The sequence below is a fragment of the Plecotus auritus genome (genome assembly GCF_963455305.1).
Source record: "Plecotus auritus genome assembly, chromosome: 4".
Classification (NCBI taxonomy): Eukaryota; Metazoa; Chordata; class Mammalia; order Chiroptera; family Vespertilionidae; genus Plecotus; species Plecotus auritus.
In genome coordinates, this window is record NC_137775.1 from 40,141,482 (window position 1) to 40,165,402 (window position 23,921).

At 43.6% G+C, this 23,921-nt stretch overlaps 1 protein-coding gene across 1 annotated transcript in view; it reads right to left on the reverse strand.

The window, feature by feature from the left end:
• ARMC2 (armadillo repeat containing 2) overlaps positions 1 to 22,965 on the reverse strand; it is an 87,962-nt gene extending 64,997 nt beyond the window's left edge. The window contains exons 1-4 of the mRNA XM_080664229.1: positions 22,712 to 22,965; positions 22,204 to 22,276; positions 13,556 to 13,727; positions 7,256 to 7,463 (exon numbers count right to left, since the gene is read on the reverse strand). Coding sequence (XP_080520355.1) covers positions 7,256 to 7,463; positions 13,556 to 13,727; positions 22,204 to 22,276; positions 22,712 to 22,929 — 671 coding nt within the window. The 5' untranslated portion in view covers positions 22,930 to 22,965. The remainder of the gene's footprint in view (positions 1 to 7,255; positions 7,464 to 13,555; positions 13,728 to 22,203; positions 22,277 to 22,711) is intronic.
• Between the last annotated feature and the right edge of the window lie 956 nt (positions 22,966 to 23,921).

The window sequence follows — 23,921 nt, forward strand, 5'->3', positions numbered from 1 at the left end:
TCTGAAATCAATACGAATATATATATATATATATATTTTTTTTTTTTTTTTTTTTTAAAAAGAATGAGGTGCCCTCGCTTCTACATGCCCAGGCCCTTTCTTCCAGTTCTCCTTCCCTCCCTCCAGCACAGAGAAATCACGGAATAGTGCTTCCACAACGTTTGTGCGCATGCAGATCACCTGGATATGTTACAAAGATGCGGACACTGACTCAGCAAGTTTGGGTGGGGCCTGAGCTTCTAAATTCTAACAAGGTCCCAGGTAATGTTGATGCTGCTCTTCCACGGACCACACCCGAGCGGCCAAGCCAGATGCGCTCGTGAGCTCCCAAGGACAGGGTCCATTTCTACCTCTCCCAAGACATGCTTCCTACATGGAAACTATCCAACAAGGTGGGACTCCCCCAAATCATTCTGACCAATGCATCTTCTCCAGATTAAAACAGTTTCTTGGCCACATTACCCTTAATTTCTTAACAGAATAATGACTTCATTATTTTTGAGGAAAAAAAAAGATATATTTATTATTACTTTTAAGGCCAGGCAATATAAGAAAGTACAAAGAAAATTATATAAAAATCACCCAGGATCCCACCACCCAGAAACAAATATTGTTACTATGTAGTAACCATCCAGACATATTTTGCATATATTCAGATAAAAAGATAAAAGAATGAAAGAATGGAAAGGTGACTTGGAGGAAGGGCAGGTAAAGGATACATATAAATGGGATCCCAATACATGGCATTGCAACTTTAAAGTATGAAGTATAAATTTTACTCGAGTTTAACAGAGAAACAGAAATTGAGGTGAAACTGAAGGAATTGTAGAACTTCAGATGAATGGGTCCTCCCAAAAGATTTTAGTTTCTAAAAGATTTCTCTGAAGTTAAGAAAAAGAAAAACACAATGAAAAACATTAGGATGCTGAAATCATTCTTTTTAAACAATGTATTTCAATTTCAGGTTTTAGCGACTGAAAAATCTATTCCCTGTTATGCAGTGAAGTCATTAGCACTCATGCTTCCCCCAAACACCGCTTCTGATTATGTATGTTACTACGACATCGTCAAGGTTTCCATTCCATAGCCATCATTTTCAGAGTTGTTTACTTTTAATTCAGTATGAAAACAAAGTCAATACTCACCACAAATGCTTCTACCACAGCTTCTTCATTTCTGAGTTTTGGATTTTGACTCATCATTTTGTTATCTAAGAGTTATCTAGGAAGCGCATTAGTACTATAGACCCAGAGTTCATTCACATTGGAAAATGTGTGTTGCCTTTTTGCTGAAGAACAACTTGGCGGGTGATCTGATTGTCAGGTTATCCCTCTTGTACTTAGGACTTCACAGACGTGACTTGACTGTCTTCTAGCACTGAGGGGCGCTTTAATAAAGCCGGGGCGGCCTGCCTTCTCCTCCTTCTGTGTGACTTGCTTGTTCAGCCTGGATGGCCAGAGGAGACCTTCTTCCATTTATCCCTGTGATCAACAATTACTAACTGGGTGTGGACTATGTACTGGGCAGCGTTCTAATGCTGAGCAGTGTTGGCAATGTCTTACATCAATTTTTTTTGCAATACAATGTGTCCATTTGAGCTTCAGATTCAAATCTTTATTTCTGAAAGTTGTGTTCTATTATGTCTTATTATTTTTTCTGGTTCTTTTGGTTCTGATCTCTTCCATTCTCAGTGGATTTATGTAAAAATCAAGTGAGTTAATATATCTAAATCACTTGGAAGAGTGCTGAAACTTACTTCAAAGTCAGATATTACTAAAAGGAGGAGCGGGAGGATTCAGGAATACAAGTGTCACGCCTCCCATATCTATCTCAATCTCTCTAATCATTTTCCAATCTTCTTACTTTCTGCTTTTCGAATGAGTTCCTGTAGCCTGTCCACTAAGTCTCATTGTATTGTCAGCTGTTTTATTCTTATTTTTCATATCTAACGTGGCTTTCCTCTCCACATTATACTTTTCCCCCCATTTCTTTTTAGATAATTATGAGCATACCTTTCATCTCTTTATATGGGTTCATAATCTCTAATTTGAATTCTTATAAACCGAAGAAGAGCTCTTGTCCTAGCCGGTTTGGCTCAGTGGATAGAGCGTTGGCCTGTGGACTGAAGGGTCCCAGATTCGATTCTGGTCAAGGGCACATGCCCGGGTTGTGGGCTCATTCCCTAGTTGGGGGCGTGCAGGAGGCAGCCAATCAATGATTCTCTCTCATCATTAATGTTTCTATCTCTCTCTCCCTCTCCCTTCCTCTTTGAAATCAATAAAAATACATTTTAAAATTAAAAAAAAACAAAGAGCTCCCCCCCCCTTTTTTTTTTTTTAAATAGACTGATAACATTATCAATCATCTCTTCGATGCTATGCAAAGTTGTTTTAACATTTTCCTTGTTTTTGGAGAGTAATTCCTTTTGCAACTCATTTTCTTCATCTGTTTGTTAAGTTCTTTACATATCTATGATCAAGTCCCATGTTAACTCTTGTCCTAATACTAATTTTCTTTAAACAGAGTCATACATTTGTTTCATAACGAAAAGGATCCACAGAGGGAGAGAACTGGGCAATGCTGCACCTTCAGCTTTCGTTTTCTTGAACATCCATTTACCAAGTCTGTTATTTTTCTTGATTTTGAGTGTGTGTTCCCTTGGTTATGTGTAGCAGGTTGCTGTGACTTACAGAAAAGCCCTGTGTTCTAACCTATCAAACTGCACCCCCATCCCAAACTAGCTGGCTCACAGGAAATGAGGCGAGCATGTCACCCTCAGCTTCATCCCCCAACCCCACCCCACCCCACCCCTGTTTGCTTCATGATCCGGATCTTGAATGTCTTTGAATGGGGTCTTTACAGTGGCTTCCTCACCTCTCCTGTGGCCTGCCCACATCCTCAGATCTCGTTTCTCTAATGAAAGACACCTGGCTACATCTTTCTGAACTGAGAGACTCAGTTTTAGTGAAACCTGTTTCTCTCTCAAGGTCTGAGGAGGTGTCTGCTCTCAGATTCCCTCTTGTTTCCATCTATATTTCATAGTCTGGCAGGTTAACTAGACTCTTTTAGTTGCGATATTCCAAGCAACAAAAACCTCATCTAAAGTACCACAAGCTGTCCCTGTCAAAATAAATAAAGGAAAGAAGAAAGAAAGGTAAGGAAGGAAAGGAAGGAAGAAGGGAGGGAGGGAAGGAGGGAGGGAAAACAAAAGAAGGAGAGAGAGAGAGAGAGAGAGAGAGAGAGAGAGAGAGAGAGAGAGAGAGAGAGAGAGAGGAAAAGGAACATATTGCCTCAAAACAGAGCAGTCCACAGTGTGGATGTGGTGGCCTCAGGCACAGCTGGATTTAGGGGTTTATATACATCCTTGAACTTGGTCACTATCTCCATTCTCTTTGTTTATACCTCACTTCCCTCTCAGAGTCACTCTGCACAAGGCAATGAGATGGCCACTGTTGGCTCCAAGACAATATCATCTTTATAGCTTGTGAACTTGGAGAAAAAGCACCTTCCTCAAAGGCGTTGGCAAAAGTACGAGGGAAGAATTCCATTGGGCTGGCTGGGATTATGTGTCCACCTCTGAACCAACTGCTATGGCTGGTGGGTGGGAGAATTCTGATTAGCCAGCTCTGACCACTAACCACCTCTAGGAAGAGGGGGAGGGAAGACAGGGACAGTCCTCCTCCAAACAGACTGAGCAGGATTTCACACCCAGTGCAAGAGAGCTCACTTTCCAGAGGGCAGGGGATGGAGCCCCAAGCACAGTGTGAGGTTTGCTTCATGTTTTGTCATTTGGGGTGGAACCATTTTTTGTTGTTGTTTCATTGACGACATTTACTTCTCTGTGTTTCATTCTTTGTTGCTTTGATTGGGTTTCTGCAGAATGCCTCTGCTTTTCCATCTTTGACCAGAGAGCCCTCTTTACTTCTTTTTTTTTTTTACTCCAATAATACTAACAGCCCTTGGAACTTTAACTATAAGCCTTTCAGGTCTTCTTCATTGTTCCTCAACCCATGGTGAGGGCTGGGAAGAGATGGGAGTGAAGGAGCACAGTTATTTCCATTTTACGGGTTAAAAACTGAGCTCCCAAAAGTGTTGAGAGATTTGCTAAACAGCACACAGCTAACTCATGAGGCTGAGAAAATAACCAAATCAGGGATTCGGGCCCCAGCGAAGAGTTCTGACTCTACAATTAACTGTTCTTTCCTCCTAAAAATTAATTTCCTCCCCAAAATTAACTTCCAAACCACAATAGTTTGAACAATATTTACACAGAAAGGGGAGGGCAAAAGTAGGTTTATAGTTGTGAGTCCATGGAACAGTTAATAAAGCTATTGTAATAATCATAATCTGCATGTCATTTTCCATATGGACAGCCATAAACTTACTTCTGCCCACCCCTGTATACATATTTTAATGAAAGCTGTTTTCAATCCTTATAGCAACACAAAGTAGGAGAAAATGGAGTGTTGCTAGGGAGCAAGCCTGCCAAACTTTAAAGGAATCCTTAAAGGGACGCACAGAGACTGCTGTGATGGGCACACTGGTTTTATGACAACTCGTGAAGTCCTTGAGAGTGTGTCCTCTTTTGGAAAGGTAACGAGTTGCCCAGGATCTTGTCTGCGATGATCTCTTGATTAGCAAACCCTTTTCCATGACAACCAGCATGAAGTTAAACTCCAGTCCATCCCGTGATTGAGTTAGCTATCTGTATTCTAAATTAAGGGTGCACACATCAACATGCTTTCACTGAAATAAACTGCTCCTTCCCCCCTCCCCGACCCCACCCCCCGAGCACTCAGCCTGAGGCGGCTGCGCCCACCTGGACCCTGCATGGGGAGCGTGTCCTCACTTCCTCTGTCCCCTCTTTACCCATCTGCACGTGTCCCAGGCCGCTTCCTGTCCTAGCTGTGCATTCCCTCCCCTGCCTTCCTTGGGAGCCCCGTTCATGACAGGACTCTTCACTTCACAGTTTATGGGCGAAAGAGGAAAACAATGTTAATTGAGGGTAAGGCTTTAGCATCAAAACTGGGAATACTCCACTGCATAGCAAAGATCATTTCCCGGAATTATTCACTTAAATGTTTACAAGAAACGATGATCAAGTGTCCCGGATTGATTCACAAATGTAATTAATGAAAGAACTGCTAATAGTTTCCATTTGCTGGTTTGTTTTAATCCTACTGTATAAAAAAAAGTTTTTTGGCACCTCAACAAAATCCCATCCAATGATTAAAGGAGCTAAAGATTCATAAAGCAGCAATGTTACTGGCAGTGAGACTTGCCAGGGTGTACTGCAAACCCAACTCTGTCCCAGTCATTACACCGGCCAAAGCCACGCTAACAAAACAAAGGGGAAGCAATGAACAATTAGTGCCCACGCCTCACAATTTTGGACAGTTGGGAAGAAGTGCGTCCAGGCCCTGATTGATTTCTTCTTTGCTTTAGTCCCGTGGTCGGCAAACTGCGGCTCGCGAGCCACATGCGGCTCTTTGGCCCCTTGAGTGTGGCTCTTCCACAAAATACCACGGCCTGGGCGAGTCTATTTTGAAGAAGTGGCTTTAGAAGAAGTTTAAGCTTAAAAAATTTGGCTCTCAGAAGAAATTTCAACCGTTGTACTGTTGAGATTTGGCTCTGTTGACTAATGAGTTTGCAGACCACTACTTTAGTGGAATAAGCTATGTCACTGGAAATGCCTTTGCTGTCCCAGGCCGAGGAAGACATAATGAACTCTGGCTGGCCAGGCCACTCTGCAACATCGGAAGGTTTGCGAAAATAAAAAATAAAAATAAAATAATGAACAGCTCTTGCCTGGTTTTCCCTGGTCAGCTTTCATCCCTGTGAGGCTGGGCGCAGCCGGGCACCCGCTTCCCTTTCGCTCAGGCGGAGAGGAGCACAGTCTCCACGGGCCTGTGTTTACGCTCTGGGGCCGCGGCCTGTTCTTACTCGGCAGCAGCAAAGGATTTGTGCCAATGGCCGGTTTCATGTCTTGTGCTCGACTCCCAAAGTCCCAGTTTAAAGTTTGTTCTCTTCCACTTAAGGAGACATTTCATTGTCCCTTTAATTAAAAAAAATGTTCTGAATGCAAAGCGACCTCACAAGGACGACGAGGTTGCCTAAGACAAATCCCGCGTGTGCCACACTCCCGGCTGTCAGCAGACAAGGACAGCTCAGCGAAACCAGCCGGCTGCCAAGCAGCCAGTTCGGGGAGCACGTAACCTGTGTCCAAAGCAAAGTCAGGCCTGAAATCTAAAGTGAGGGCAACAAGTACTTGGTCTTGAAATGGGCCGTGGAATTTAATCTCGGCAGACAAATTTGAACTGGGCAGTTGTCCATAATGACCCAATGGAAAGTCATAGAAAAATATCTTTGAGTGACCCTGTCCAGTCCAAGACCTTCTGCCTATTTAGGATCATTACTGGCTGGGACTGGAAACAGAGCCTGCTCTCACCCTGACCCCCAGTTATTCAAGGCTGCCGTTGGAAAACACCAGGGAAAGAATCCACGTGGTCCATGCAGTGAACATTTCTTCACAAATCCTTAATATGATAGGACATTTGCTCCTCACTTTTCTGGGAAAAGCCCTGGAAAGCCCTATCCAGGAACATGATATGAACTTAGGGCTCCCCAGATTGGAGGGGGGGAGGGGAAGGGATGAAGGTATCAGTGAGAATTAGGGTGGAAAAAAAAGCCCTATCTAGAACATGGTATGAAATAAAGTAATTCCCCATCATTCATTTTATGAGGGATTAGTAGAGGGATGTCATAGAAAGAGAAATCCACAGGACTCTACTGCTTTAACTATTAATTTGAAAAATAAAACGTCCAAGTTTCTACTGGAGAAGAACATAAACTGTCTCCTCTTTTGTGGAGCTAACAATAGTGAACTAACCCAAAGGGAGGGATCAAGAGATTCCAGGCCAGGCAAGAATCACAAATAACACAAAAAGAATGATCAGTCATCCTCAAGGGCGGGCTAGAACAGTCCAACTGAAGCCAGGACTTTAATCTGACAGTCCTATCAAAGCAGCATCTAGGCAAGTATGAGCAAATGTTTTCCTAAGGATTAAATGGGGAATGATGTAAAATCAACTCCATTCAGCTGTGAGAAGAAATCTTTCCTTCTCATGTATTGCTAACGTAAAATTTGCTTTATATAAAAGAGACTATGTGAACCAATCGTCTACATAAGTTAGAAAACAAACTGTAAGTGACATTGCTTCCCTCACCAGAAAAATCAAATAAAAAGAACACTGACCCTCCACTTCTCCGATGAGACGGCAAGGATGTTGCCCCTTTGAACATTTCTTGCTCCTTCATTTCTCTGAAGCCTCCATCATAAGTTAGCTGAAGTGGGCGACTCTTTAAGTGGCCAACGGCCTTTGGTTCTGTTAAATAAATCCCATTGATTTTCACCGGAGAGTCCCCCATCCTAACTGTGTCTTTGGATTCCATTGTCTTCTTTCCTGTAATAACCAAGGAAATGTTTTGTCAAAGCATTTCTTATTTTAGGAATCACCATCTTTCAATACTTTTTTAAATCTAAGAATGTACACAATTTAAAAATTACATGTCACTTATAATTAAGTATGGATACAACGTCCCTGGACATATAAGACCTCACCACTGTTTTAGGCTTGGCATCATCAATTCAGCAGGTAAAAATGAAGAGGATCTTATTTCTATTAGCTTGGGGTCTACCTAAGGCAAACACTTAAATTTAGATTTATGAACTACCTAAGTCCACATACATACTCTGCATCCCATCCTATTCCTAAATGTAATCACGCCAGTAATTTCTGATTCAAAAAAGATGTTTATTGAGTGCCCCCCTGATGTCAGGCACTGTCCTAGGCACGTAGGATGTATTAGTGACAAAACAAAGACCCCTGACCTCATCGGGCTTACATCCGAATAGGTATAAACAGACAATGAGTAATACACCGTAATAAAGAAGGTATATAAGACAAGTGTGATGGAAGAAAGCAAAAGGAGGGAAGTGGAGAAGGGTAAAGGGGCCTGGCAATGGGTGGATCCTTGAAGGAGGTGGGGCACCTGCCCATCAGATGCTGAGGTACAGGGCTGCCAACAGAGGGGAAGCAGATGCGGAGGCCCCCAGGCGGGACTGTGCCTGACATACTCAAGGAACAGTAGGTGGGGAGTGTGTGAGGGGAGGAGAGGAGGAGAGGTGGTCGAGGGGCCGGGCTGGGTGGTGGAGGCTGGCAGATCATTACCAGCTGGTGAACGGAGGGGTGCGCTGAAGTCCTCCCAGGCTTTCCGAAGGGGACTAAGATAGAGTTGCAAAAAGATGTCCAGCCTCTGAACCGAAACACCTACCTTGTTTATGGCTGCAGAGTCTTACACTTACAATACAAGACTGCTTCTTTATCAGCAACTGACATGAGGGATAGCTTATCCATGCTGCTGCTACTCTACTCTAGTCTGTGATAAAATATGTTTTCAAAGCGGAAGGGGGAATGAGCTTCATATAGAAAAATACTGTTTTGCAAGTTTTTCCAAAACAACTCAAGGTTTCCTTTTCTGCACTTGAACCAACACACCAATGAAAACCGACAACAAATCCACCTAGTCTACGCCTCCGACCGAGCTCCTTGCGTCCGCACATGAATGGTAAAGCTGTAGGAAACCTGAGAGATTGGCGAGGCTCGCCTTCATTTTTCAGATGAGAAAACTGAGAACCCAAAAGGTTAAGTGACTAGTGTGAGGTCACAGAGGAAGTTCAGTACAGTGGGAAGAGAGTAGGCTTTGCATTTCAGCAGACGTGGGCTCCAGTACAGGCTGTGTGACGAGCAGGCCACTCAACTTTTCCCTCACCTTCCTCCGTGGTCCCCACTTCTTGGGGATGTGATGGGAATTAAAGGACATGGCCTAGTGACTTATCACACCAAAACCTAGACGTCAGTGTCGTCATTATTCATAGAACTCAAGAATCCTGGCTGCTGGTCCAGGGCTCTCTGCACAGTGCAGGCTCCCTTAGAGATCTTCACTACTGAATCACAAGTCACACATTCTGTGTTAGATCACAAAGAAGCTTTAGCCTATGCCTATGTCTTCGCATTTGTTTCTTTCATTCATTCCCTCCTTAAATATTTATTCAGCACCCACACCAGTGGGCCAGCTGCTGCTCCAGCGGCTGGTGGTCCAGCAGTGAACGAGAAGTCCCAGCCGCCATGGGTTACTGTCCTAGAGGGGGAAACCTACCCACCCGAGAGGTGAAGGAGCTGCAGCCCCTTTATCTTCACAGTCTGCTTGGGGGAGCTGGAAGCTACTCCTACAGTGCAGGCTGCCTGGGGCCCACTCCTGCTCCGGATGGAGCGCCGCCATTCAACGGAGCCGAGTGGCGATGCTGCGTGTCTCCCTGGCAACTCTCCGCAGCCCACTGTACTCACTTTGTAATGGGTCAGCATCACCACGCAGGAGCGGTTCCAGCTCCCAGATGCTTCTTTACCACCTGCTGTATACTAGATCCTGTCTTAGTCTCTCTGGCTACAATTAGAGAAAAACCTCTTCACCTCTGAAGTTGCTCAGTCTAGTAGGGGAGACGGAGAAGCAGACCTGGGTAAAGAGAGAGGTGTGGTACAGACAAGTGTAGTGGTCTGAGCCAGGTGAGGGTGACAGAGAGGATGGGGGAGTCCTGAGGGCTTGGGAGTTGGTCGGGGAAAGATCCAGAGAGGAGGTGGAGCCTGGGAAGCATTTTGAAGGGTTAACAGGAGGCAAAAAGGAGTTCTGAGAAGGAGGAACAAAAGCTTCGAGTCCCAGCCAGCCTCATGTGTGTACAAACTGGATGGTCGAGCAGGGCCCTGCTGAGAAGGGCCCCGTACTGGCTTAACGTTTGCTGTTGCCATCTTGAAATTCTGAATAATTTTTTAACAAAGAGCTCCGCATTCTCATTTTGCACCAGGTCCAACAAATTATACAGCAGGTCCTGCATGAGGCTTGAAACAACAGGATAGGTGGGTGAGGGGAAATGCAAGGAATTCCACATTGTTGGTGTATAGCCTGTGGGTGGGCTAGGCCAGGGAGGGTTGAGAGAAGGGCCTAGAGACTTAGACTGATCACAACAGGGCTGTACATGCGAGGAGTGGGGGCTTCATCCCCCAGGCCGGGAGTCAGCAAACTACCACCAAATCTCCCATTCTGGTAGAGCCTGCAAGTGAAGAATGGTTTTCATATTTTTAAATGGTTGGGGGTAAAATCAAAAGGAAAACCATGTTTTGTAACATGATAATTATATGAAATTCAAATTTCACTGGCCATCAATCAGTCTACGGTTGCTTTCCATAAGGGCAGAGTTGAGTAAATGTACAGACTGTATGACCTATAAGGTCTGACATATTTACTATTAGGCCCTTTACAGGCAAAGTTTGCCAACATCCGTGCTAGGTCAGTGTTTCTCAAACTGTGTTCCCCAAAAGACAGATTCTTTAGCCAAGCAGATTTGTGAAATGCTGGGTTGGATTAAAATTAAACGGTTTCTTTACCAGATGGGCTTTACCAACCCTCTGAACATGCTCGTGTGTATTGCGACTCTCCGAGAGGGAGAGAACGTAAGTGCACCTATTTCAGCACTGAGCCCTTTTTCCAAGGAAAAGCTATTAATATTTTGCTAAACGTTCCCTGGAACTCAGTTTGGCAAACACTCCTTTTACGCACAGGGGCCCCCTCTGAAGGGTTTTTAGCTAGATGATGATGCAATCTGATGTTTGTTTGCTGCCTGACCTCTTATCCCCGATGGCACACACAGAACGTGATTTTTATGGTCCGGTGAGATAAAGGGATAAGGCCCACAGCCACGTCTGGTTGGGAGCTTGGCTTCCCCAGGCTCTGCTGGCTGCTCCAAGGGCTGAGCGACCTTGTGTTGACCCACTTGCAGCCCCTGCAGAGGGTGAGGGTGGAGCCAGACAGGAGGGCGGAAGACCAGGGACAAGGCCAGAGGTGACCGAGGCAGTGAGGCAGAGGTGGGAAAGGAGAACGCAGACCCAAGAAGTATTTAGAAAGCCCATGGAGGAAGCCCGTGGGGGGTTGGTGATGGCAAAGATGACAGTGATGGGTGAGAAGGTGCAGGCTGCACTGAGGACTCTGTCTGGCTTGGATAACTGAGATGTCAGCAACACTGCCCTCGCCAGCCGAAAACCGTACCTGGAACACAGAGCAATTAAACTGCTGGCCCACGAAGATGGGTACACACATCTCTTCCCCTTTCGTTTTCTTAAACTGGAAATTCCCAACCTGTCAGCACACCCGGAGCCCGGCCTGTGGCAGTAGCCGCTGCAGATGACTTCACACCAAAGGGAGGGACGCCATTCTGTCTCTGCGAACACGGTTCCATTTACAATTACCCAGCAGAGGATCCCTTCTCTACACAACAGAGACTGAAACCAGCCCAGGGAACCCCTGTGCGGATGACAATGACAGCAAGGCTAGGGCGCTACAACATATTGGTTAATGGGGCCATGTGCGCTTTTAAAGGGACAACACTTCTTAAATGCCATAGCTTCCTGCGTGCTGACACAGACCCAGGGGATGGTGGAAATGGTGAGGTGGGGCCACTGCAAACAGGGTGGCTAAGAGAACCGCAGCGAAGACATGCTTTGGTGCAGCTTGAAGGCGCGAAGATGGCCTTGGTGCGGGGACAGGGTACCTGCCGCCCACAGCACCTCCCAGAGCACAACTGGGGTGCTGTGGCCAAGGGCCAGGGGCCCAGGAGGGGAGGAGCTAAGCCATGAGGGAAGCACAGAAGATGAGGTGGTGGGTGACACATCCACCTGCTAGGCACCTTCACAAAGCCGCGAATGGCTCGGTAAGCAGCAGGGTTCTCAGGGTGAGCTTCCAAGAGTTCAATGCATTAAACGTGGCTGTGGCATTTGCGTTCAAAGCCACCTAATGAACGGCATTTAGCAGCTCTTACACCAGCTCTGCCATCCTGTTCACAAGAAGTGACCCTGTTCCTCTGAGTCTACATTCACCCCCAACCTTGGGCTCCAGATCCCATCCCTCTCACCTTGTCAAGGGCTTTACTCCTGCAGCTGCCACCCTTCTGATGAACTGGTCTGACAGGGGCCCCAGTGTGGGGCATGTGACAGTTGCTCAGGTGACTGTAATGTGCCCGACACTGAGAAACGTAAGGTGGATGATGTGTCTCCCTTGCTTAAACCCTGCCCTGGCTTTCCCCTGCAAGCAGAATGGAGCCGGGCCATTCCCCCAGCCTGGCCTGCGTGGCCTTTGGCCTCAGCTCCCGCATCGCTAGAGGGACGACTCTCCTGCACTACACATCACCAAGTGACACATACACCCCCGGCACTGCCTGTCTTTTCTCTCCTTGATGCTACCGCTTCAGCTATGTCAGACATCTCTGGAGACCACAGGAACCAGACAGCAACATGAGCTAAGTGGCTGGGTGACATGGGGAACAGCAGACCACATCCTGGGCTAACAGGGTGGGCACACTCAGCTCCAGTCCTTCTCTTGGGGCTGCACAGAAAGAGGGCCCAGAGTGGCTGGACCGTTAGATTTTTCATAAGAAGTCATAAATCTGGACTCTCCCATGAGCTCTGCATTTAAGTGTTGATGAATACAAGAAAATGCTTGCATGTGAAACAAGGCGGCTCCTCAGTGCGGCACGCAGCCTCCGGCATCCATCCTCAGTCACCTCCTCTGTGTGGCTGCTGCCATCCCTCCACCAAGCCTTAAACTGAAGGAGGGCCAGTTCCGTTGGCCCCGGGCAGAGTGGTTTTCCGACTTTTCTGACCATATAGAATAATAATAAATGTATAACATGATTGAATGTAAATGCACTATATAATACATTTGCAGCATGGCCCTGAACACACAGGTATGTGCTTGGAAAAGTCTCTCAAAGCAGCACGTATTCCCCTTGTTGTCTGCCGTGCACCCCGACATTTTCCATCACATGCTGCTCTACTTCATTTTTTTAAAAAATGCTTGGAGTGATCCACTAAATTGATGGTCATTCCACTGATGGGGGATGTTCCCTGGTTTGAAAAACTCCTAGCATTCCCCGGGCAGGGAATGATGCCCCCTGGTGGGGCCACGCCTTAGAATGCTCCTCTGTTCCCAGGTTTAGATACCTGCCAGCAATTCCACGACAGCAGGAGAAGCCCCCTTCAACTTTTGCTTATATTTTCCCATGGGATCAGAGAGGTGCTGCCAAAGACCCAAGCTTGGTGGACATTATGAGAGTCTTAAAAATGCCCAATGAAATGGACAATTTCTTAAACTCTAATTTTAAAATCATTTATCCAATATCAATAAACCCGTTCATTAGCAAATACTTGTCCTCATATCCTTTTCTACCAAGTAACTGTTTTTTGAAAACTATGATATTTAGGCATTCTTGATAAACACCCAGAAAAATATGTGAACAAGATTCCTTAACCAGCTTTTGCACAATATTAACGGAGTCTTAGTTAATGTAAAAAAATCATGTGGGGTTTGAACATATGATATAAAATAGCGTTTGTGTGCAAATTCGAGAGACATGCGAGCCCCGGGTGTAAAGATGGTCACTTGGCCTTACGCTCGGCGGGAGGCAGCGTCCTGTCTGGCAGAAGGGCCCCCTGTGAGGCCGCCCTGAATAAGCGCGCCCGGGCACTGCTTATCCTTCGCATCTTCACGGGGTCCACCGGGGGCTTCGGGAGGGAAAGGCCGGGGTCCCCTTCTGTGGTGGGAGGTGCTGGAGCTTTCGGTTTCTGGAAAGAGAATGTTTAAAGGATTGGCGTGAGTTTCTGTGTCTCATACCAGACTCGCCCCTGGGGCGGGCCCTGCCCCTCCCCTGAGCACAGGCAGGGCTTTCTGTCTGGCTGGTCCCCGCCCCGGCTCTATGTCTCATTGGCCATCTTACTCAAGGTGTTATATAGATACCTCTTGTTCATTGTTTTTGTCAAATATATTGTATTAATTGTACTACGCCCTGCTTAGTGTTTTTAAAACACAGCACCATTTTATCCATGCTAGCAAACAGCTGTCTGTATAAGAGACTAAAACAGTTGGTAGAGTATATTCAACATGCTTTGCAAATTTATGTGTTCAATTCAGTTCAGAAAACATGTATTGGGCACCTATATGTGTCAAAAACTATGTGGAATATAAATACTACCATTACACATTTTGGACTCCACAAAAGTACTTTTTTAATGATACAAAAAAAATTAAAAAAAATATGTTTTTATTTCGGAGAGGAAAGGAGAGGGGGAGAGAGAGAATCATTGATTGTCTGCTTCCTGCAGGTCCCCTACTGGGAATCGAATCCGCAACCCAGGCATGCATCTGACTGGGTGTGTGAATTGAATGATGACCTCCTGGTTCATGTGTTGATGCTCAACCAATAAGCCACACCGGCCGGGCAATGATATAAAATTTTAGAAACTAATTTAAAGTCACAAAAACAAAAGAGCAAGAAGTTGTCTTGGACTTATGACATAAACATGTCTTATTTTCCATATCTCTAGAACTCTATGCTGATATCCTTAGAAAAGAAACATTACTGGCAAAATTCCAATTCCTTAAAGACTTTTAAAAATATCAGCACCAAGGCACTGTGCCGCCCAGCGCATCCTCGGATCTAACCTCCAGGTGGCAGTGGCCTCTGACCCAGGGCCAGAACCTCATGGAAGCCTAAACTCCCACTTTCAGTGTTGCCTGGGGGTCAGTCCTTCCTCCTTCCAACTTTAGCAGAATTATCTGTCTGTGAGAGAGCAATCTTATGGCAGTAGTGCTTTTGGGGTCTCTAACCAAAAATAATCAAGTTCAAGTTCCTCAAGTCACTTACATAAATATGTGAAATGAGTGACTCTCAATCCCACAGGTTCGTCAATAAATATTTTAAAAATCCACTGTGCACTTCAAGTCAGATAATTTGGAAAAATGGGTGAAGTCATCTATCATATATAACACATAATTTTAAACACACGTTTTTCTTATATACATTAAGAGAACAAAGGCATCTATACTAGAGTTCTCCCTCCAAGGAGTTACTTATTTCAATAATGATGACATTTTTCAAAATATTTTTTTCTTTTCCAATTACAGTTGACATTCAATATTTTTTTTCATTCAATATTATTTTATATTAGTTTCAGGTGTACTTAAAATATTTGTTCATTTACATCTGAAATCAGTTCATGAACCACATAAAAATTAGTTATGACTTTAGAGACACATTCTTCTAAACACAGCTAGAAAACTGGTAAATAAAATAATTAGCATAGTATAGAGCAGTGGTCGGCAAACTGCGGCTCGCGAGCCACATGCGGCTCTTTGGCCCCTTGAGTGTGGCTCTTCCACAAAATACCACGGCCCGGGCGAGTCTATTTTGAAGAAGTGGCGTTAGAAGAAGTTTAAGTTTTAAAAATTTGGCTCTCAAAAGAAATTTCAGTCGTTGTACTGTTGATATTTGGTTCTGCTGACTAATGAGTTTGCCGACCCCTGGTCTAGAGGAAGAGTAAGTGACTTTGGAATCAAACTAATCTGGAGTGGACCCCACTGCCTCGCTGCGTGAACTGGGCTGGCCACTGACTTCCTGAACTTGCCCAGCTACCAAATGGAGACAGCCGTCCCCTTCTTGCAGGGACACTAACATGTAGACAATCCCTGTAATGGAGGCTCCAGCCATGCTAGCTACCTTCCCTCTGTGAGGGACTCACTCATTATTTCCCGAATGTGGCTCCCCGTTACCTTTAAGTCACAAAGCAAGGCCCTAGCCTCTGACACAACCTTGCTCGGAAGAAAAATCCTGAATTCAGAGGCAACTATTCTGAAGGAGACAACACTCATTTGTCCGTATAAATTCTGCTATATTTGTTTGATAAATAGTCACTTTATTTTTTTATTCTTCCTAATGTATTGCAAAATATTCATTAGAATGTGACTTAGGCCATGAAGCTAAGAGTAACAAAAAAAGCTAAAAGCATATAAAACAGGTAAGTAAGTGCTTTAGGTATAATTATGGGAGATAAGATACATTAGGACACTCTCAATATTGAATGTAGATACAAGGTTTCCTTATCTCAAAACGTCTGTACTCTGCAGGTACCTTGAATATGAAGCAAAGACCAAGAAGTCTGCCAAATAATAATAATGTAGATAGATAAATGTTTGTTGTGGTGTGTTTCTTTTATAAATTCCATAAATATTCTAAAAGTTTTGGGCACTAAATAAAAGGTCTCATAAAAAGGGAAAATACAGTTTTGCAAAGCTAAGTTTTACCCAATAACTGAGTTACCTCTGATGGCAAGATAAAGCCCCTTCCCTGCTCCCTGATAGAAGGCGGGATTTTCCTAGTGCAATGCTGGTCAGTGTTGGCATAATGACAAATTAGTTCCAGTTACTGTTGACCTTTGCTAAATCATTTATCTCATTTAAACATACACCTCACTGGTCTACTTAAAATATAAACTGATACATGTAAAGCATTTTTAAATTCGTCAGGGAAAACGACTAAGGAAGCCATCAATTTCTATCATGTCAGGTTCTACAAAATGGTCTTCCACGTTGCACAGCAAAATGGTGTTTATAGAGCAAAACAGTAAAAATGTTTTCATAGACAATTCATGGCATTTTAGAATTCAGAGAAGGTTTCAAGTAAGTTTCAATTTTCACTGGAGAACCTTCCTCCCCCATGTTGTGTGTCATGACATGAACCAGGGACTTGAGTATAATCAGGGACACTGGAAAGTCAGAATTTAAGGTTTCTTCTGATGGATAAAACTGCTCCAGTCCATTGAAGACTGAGAGAATACTTTCACAGAACCACCTAATGAAAGAAGACAAAATTCTTAGAACATCTAAGGATCTGGCTGGCTCGGCTCTCCTCCCAGCACCTGGGCCTTGACTGATTTATGACCTGGATCCTTGGGATCACCATTTGGGAACATGGGGTGTCCCCTGTTCTACACAAAGGCTGGGAACGGGAGTCTATGATATCCCACCCCAGAAAGTTGCTATGATTTAATTTGTAAAACAGAAGCAAACACACACACACACACACACACAAGACACAAACACACACACCTCTTGAAAGTTAGAGAGCAAATACTAAAAATTCCCCCAAGCACATGACGTTTGCATGTGGCCATCGGACATGATTTCTATTACCATGATTTTCTCTCGCAGGTACCCTGGGCTCTTCTGTCTCTCCCAGCAGGTGACTCACAGAAGTAATGCTACCACTCCTTCCAGACACAGTGAAAGACATTGTTTTGTCTTAGTCTGCTTTTTCTCACCCTGAGTTTCCTCTAACCTCAAGGTATGGGCTTCTTAGTCCCCATCTTTTAAAAATATATTACATTTTATTTTACTCGCCAAATACTTGGAGCTTGGTTCCTATCTATATATATAAAAGCCTAAGCAACCATTAAGACCAAACAACCAGAACGACCGGTCGACCAGTTGCTATGATGCGCACTGACCACCAGGGGGCAGATGCTCAATGCAGAAGCTGCCCCCTGGTAGTCAGTGCACTCCCACAGCCAACCTCCCATGGCCCCTTCCTTCCCCCCAACATCCCTCCATCCGCCAGCCCCGATGGGCCCCGATCACTGGCCAGGCTGAGGGACCCCACCCATGTACGAATTTGTGCACTGGGCCTCTAGTAAAATATAAAAATAATGGCTCAAACTAACATGTGCTGTGAGCAGTGAGGACAGCAGTCACCGTAGGGAGGCGGTGTCTGAAGGGCTGGCAATGGTCTGTTTTCTTTGAGTGCCACTAACTGAGTGTGCTGAGCTTGTGTATATTTATCAAGCTGCACCCTTAGGATCTGAGTCTTTTCTGTGTGTCAATAAAAAGTTTAATAAAAATACCCGGAGCTTAAATAACGAGGCTTTGTAAGGTTAGGAGACGCCGGGAGGGAGAATTCTGTCTTGAAAGTGATAGTGAAGAAAGACACAATTCCCTGTTTATTTACATGGTCCCATGTCTTTTCCTACTTTCTACAATCAGAGCATGAGAGCAGCTGCCCCCATGTCTATAAATCTGAATACCAGCTAACCAGAGCTGCAGAATGAAACCAGGAATAGCTGCCACCACACAACAGTCTGGTCTCAGAGCTGTTGGGGAAGGTCGGGGCTGCTAAGAAGGCACAAAGGTGTGCCTAGGCATTCCTACAGCAGGTCGATGTAAATGTTAAGGGAAGACCGTACGGTGCAAGGCTTTCCCCTGTCTTACAAGGTCATACGTGCTAATGGGAACCCTGGTGAGCCCGTCAGACCAGCCAGCCAAGGCCTCAGTGGCCAGGACCAGGAGCATTTGTTTTCCCACCACTCTCTGAAGCCCAGGTCATTTCTGAGTGCAGGCAGCCCACAGCCAGATGAGGGAGAGACAGAGAAGAGGGTACCGTGCAAGCGCAGAGTTGAGCTGATGCGTTAAATGTAGGAGCTGGAAAGAGTTGCTCTCTGGATCCCTCTTCCCTGTCTGACTGATGGTTAAGGAATTCTTATACAAGCCTGAGAAAGTGACCTAGATCCAAATAGTGTGGAAATTCAATTGGTTAGGACTTTACAAATTCTTTGGGCAAGTTTATCCTCTAACTATTAGATACCCTACCCCCACCTTCCTCCTTTATCCTGTCTTCTTTACCCCCCTCTCCATCCTCCCACTCTCATTTCCCCTCATTCCTCCCTTTGTCAAAGGGCAGGTAGTGTGAGGCCCCACTTTCAGAGTTTCTTGACTGGGAGCTCCAAACTTTATTGTTTAAAATGAAATATACTTAAGACCCTTAGATGATCCACTATTAACAAAAATATTTCCAACTGAAGGTGTTATTTAACTTAACATGGGGATTTCTTAGCCCATTTTTACTTTGCACCTAGCACCCAACCATTCCACAGGAAAGAAATTTAATGGCAATAACCTTAAACAGAGGCCAATGCCAACATTATCTCTGCCTAACACCCAATCCCACAGTCTCAGAATGGTACCAGTTTGACAAGGACTAGGTTTACTCTAGAAATGGAAATTTTTATGAAAGAGTGGGGGAAGGAATGGAGTGAGTCCCAAAAGACTACAGCAATATTAAAAATGATTGGTAGGAGTCAAATGACAGAATTATAGAATAGAGAGCCATTCTACAACCAGGTAGACCATTGGGCTGCCCAGGTGAGGTCCTCTTACTGTAGTTGGCTCAAAACCCAGTGGTTCCCAAGGTTGTCGGTGCAAGAAGCCATACGTCAATAATGACCGGCAAAATATTTATTGTGTATGAGTTCATACATACTATTTTGGAATCTTACTTTTATCATCTGCAATATAAGAACAAGTATAATCTTCTTCACAAAGGCATTTTGATGAGTACTTTAAGACTCTGTGATACATTTTTGAGACAAGTGGTAACTTGGACATGGACTATACATTAAATTATATTACTGAGTAATGTTAATTTTCTGAGACATAATGATAGCATTGTGGTTACATAGGAGACTATCCTTGTTCATAAGAGATGCACACAAATTTTTATGGATAAAGTCTTACAATGTCTGAAACTTTCAAACAGTCCACCAAACACACACACACACATGCACACACATATACAGTAACAAAAACTGAGAAGAGCTTGAGTGACACTCCAATTCCATAAAAGTCTAAGGAGTTGATGTCACTGGTAGCAGGGGCATAGGGAGGGGTACCTAAAATAAGGATTGGCTGCAGGTCTGTGTGATTCTTTCCCAGCTCTACATAATCAGGCTACAGAACCCAGGACTAGATGGGAGGTTTGTTCTCTCAAGACGGTAAAACAGCAGCTCTGAATCAGGCAAATCAGGCACAGTTGATGGTCAGGGTACTTTGTGTAAGCATAGATATTAATGGAACATTTAAACACTGAATGCCAGGTATTCCTACCTTCTTCTTCTACCTGATTCCTAGAAGTTAGAACCAACCTTCATCCTCCAGGCAAGAGCCTAGAAGACACTTCTGCAGAAAATTAACTAGCCCTCAAGGAAAGCCCTAAATACACTGCCATTGGGAGTTTCATAAACAACCCAGCCCAGCCAGAACCCTCCCCTCTAAATGTAGGTGTGGGGCCCAGCCTGTGTTACTCAGTGGTTGAGTCGACCTATGAACCAGGAGGTCATGGTTCGATTCCCAGTCAGGGCACATGCCTGGGTTGCAGTATCGATTCCCAGTGTGGGGCGGGCAGGAGGCAGCAGATCCATGATTCTCTCTCATCATTGATGTTTCTATCTATCTCTCCCTCTCCCTTCCTCTCTCTGAAATCAATAAAAATATATTTTAAAAAATAATAAATGTGGGTGTGGGTATGTATAACCTGTGTGTTGACCAACCCACTGTACATGCTACCACTCTCAAATAAGGGCAGCCAAGCAAGCAGCATGAGCTATCTGAAGAGAGCCTCTAACATGAAAAACAAACGAAACAAACAGAAAAATGCATCAAGACACAGAGAAAAGACCATGTGAAGATACGGGGAAAAGACAGCCATTCACAAGTCAGCAGAAAGTCCTTAGAAGTAATCGACCCAGCTGCCACCTTGACATCAGACTTCTAATCTTCAGAACTGTGAGGAAATAAATGTCTGTTGTTTAAGCCACACACACACACACACACACACACACACACACGCACACACGCACGCACGCACGCACTCACGCACGCAACAGAAATTTTAAAGGGAGAAGAAAACAACTGAAAAATCAAAACTATCATTAATATATGCAGTTAAGAAGCTACAACCATGAAACAAGAACTGAACGCTATGTATTTTTTTAAACGATAATTTAAAGGGGGGAAAGCTTTTGGAAAATTAAAAATATGAAAGCAGAAATGAAAAGAACTCAATAAAATAACTAGAAGATAACATCTCTTCTAAAAAAAGATGAGAAACAGAAAAAAAGGAAATAAGAAAATTAAAGTGCCAATCCAGAGGATCCCACATCCAAATAATGAATTCCAGAAAGAATAAACAGACATAAAAGAGGGCAAGACATATCAAAATAGTTCAAGGGCATTTCCCAGAGATGACTCCTCACTGAAAGTGCCCAGCAGGATGGATGAAAATGGACTAAAGCAAAGGCCCATTGTCATAAAATTTCAGAACACTGGGAACAAAGAGAAATCCTACATACTTCCAAAGAGAGAGAAAAAACAAACAAACCAGCAACTGAAGTCTCAAATAATTCCCTTCCCATACACCCCTTCTCAGGAAGTTAGTGGAGGGAGTGTTCCACCAATTGACAGTGAATCAAGAAAGAGGACGACTTTGGATACAGGAAACAGGACCTCCAGCATAAGAGGGAGAAGCCAGCTGTGCTCCAAATGCCCAGGGCAAGTGGTCCAGGACGGAGGGTGGAAAATTCTCCAAGGAGATGAATCAACAGAATACCTAATGTGCCTGACTGTATGAAGGAGATGTAAAGCACTGGGAAGAGTTTGGGGTTGAAATAGTAATAATATAAAACTTAAAAAAGCAAGGCATTTACCAATCCCAGGGAAAACAAAAAGTGATGCAGGGAAGAAGAAGGGATCATCATCAATCATTACTAGTTCCAGGCTCAGCTGTAAACAGGGTTAATATAATCAGAGAAAAGGGCTCTAACCAAAGTTATGCTATATCTACATTGGGAGTAGCAGTGGGGACAGAAAGGGTGAATGTGTTGCGAGGAGGCGTGGGAGGATAGACAAGAGTTAAGACTTCATCTTCCTTAATGGGAAGTCATTAGATAATTTCTCAAGCTCCTAAGTCAGAGAGCAGCAAGACCCTGTGCTATTTAGAAATTTGGATGAAAAACGACACAAAACAAGAAAATGTGCCAAAAGAGCTTAAAGTGAGAGCCACTGGGGAGGGAAGAATGAAGAAGAAGGGGGCAGGAGACTGCTGGGTTGTTTTGGTAGCAAATATTTGACTCTTTATGTTCATGTTTTTGTTTTTATATAGCTAGTACAAATAAAAGGATATATATGCATAACTTTTTTGAATTAAAAAATACTGTGAAACATTTGGTTTGCCAGGTTACTCTGTATTTCTAAAATTCCTTATTATTAAACTGTAGATAAATAAAAATGTTTTATTAGATACTAACCATTACATTTGAAAAAGTATAAAAGAATTTGTTTTCATATTAAATTATTAGTGCATTAGGTCTATGTACTAATACTCTACCAAGTATTTTTGACCAATTCCATTTCACAGCTCTTGTGGTATAGAGTACTCACAAGCTCTAGCGGGCTGAGACGTGTACCAGAAATGGGCCTGGAATCAGATGACTCAAAATTGGATGCATGGAGGCTAGCATAGGAGATGGAACAGAAATATTAGTTTGTGAAGAATCGTTTCTTTTACTTCTAGTTTATATTAGTTAACTCTAGCCCAAAACTAAAGCATTCAATGTAAAAGCCTTGAGCTATTTTAACAAATCATAGTACTTAAAACAGTTTATTCATAAGTCTTTTCATTGCATTGAGGAGAATTAAAAATACTGAACAATGAAAAGAAATGTATATGATGATTTTGAAAAGCTTTGTTCATATTGCTTTATAAAATAGATACGACATCCACTATTAACATTGCAAGCCAGTTTCTTGGACCCAAGGCCTAAAATTACCTTTGAGAATCCTGAACAGATACAAGAGATATAATTGGCATAATTCACAGAAGTCAAAGGGAACATATCATCTCGTGGCTTACATATCTGGATGTACAGGAAAGAGAAATGTCATATACCTGAAGCAGGAAGGTGGTCTATTTTCTGGTGTCCTTGAAGATGCAGGTCCAAACAGTTTTCTTTGGTCTTCCTGTGGTGTGAATGGTCTTTGGGTCCCAACTGTTCTTAATGCATTTCGTGCTTCACTTATGATTTCTGCGCTGGTCTTCTGCTTGGCCACTAAAGATCGATAAAACGGATCCCGCTTCTCCAACTTTTGATCATTTGGAGACAGCATCTTTCCTTTTAAAGTAAAACCTTCTTCAGCTAGACACCACACCCTACAAATATACAGCACAAAATATCAACTATTTTCATCCAGTAGTTTAGAAAGAAGGGCTTAAACCCATCCATAGATGCTTAAATCATCCCTCTATATAAACTTGAAAAAATGATACATAAATTTGAATTAAAAATCTACCAGGTAGTTACAGTTAGAAGATCAGGATGGGCGAAGAGCTTCAAAGATACAGGTTAATAGACACAGTTTTGCCCACGGGAATATATGTGATTGAGGAAAGGGATGTGCTGGGAAGAGACCCAGAATGAACGCTAAACCTGGAGAGAAAGAGGACAAGTCATGAAAGAAGATGGACTAAAAAGAGAAAATGAGCCCGGCCAGCATGGCTCAGTGGTTGAGCGTCGACCTCTGAACCAGGAGGTCATGGTTCGATTCCCTGTCAGGTCACATACCCGGGTTGCCAGCTCAATCCCCAGTGGGGAGAGAGCAGGAGGCAGCTGACCAATGATTCTCTCTCATCATTCATGTTTCAATCTCTCTCTCCCTCTTCCTTCCTCTCTGAAATCAATAAAAATATATATTTAAAAAAAGAGAGAAAGCGAAAAAATTATCTCATATCCTCTACCAGCCCCCCAAAATACTGGGGGGTTCTGTTAAAATTTTAAACTAAATTTTCTTTCTTACTGCTCTCCACACAAAATGCTAGCATTAAGATTAAATTTAGATAGTTAAGGTCTGTTTCCAAACTATATTTGTTTTTATAAATATAATTTGTAAACTCAGAGAAAGGTTCAACCCCACATTTGTCCATACATTTGAATGGATTGATCCAAATCTCTTTCAGTGTGAGATAGTATCCTAGATGAATAAATGCCAAATATCAGTTTCAAACTACCTCTTCTCAGGCCACCTAACCTCAGTTAAAGAGTTAAAATCATACACAAGGGCTTTGAGAATGAAGATTCTTCTTTTTTTGTTTTATTTAATCC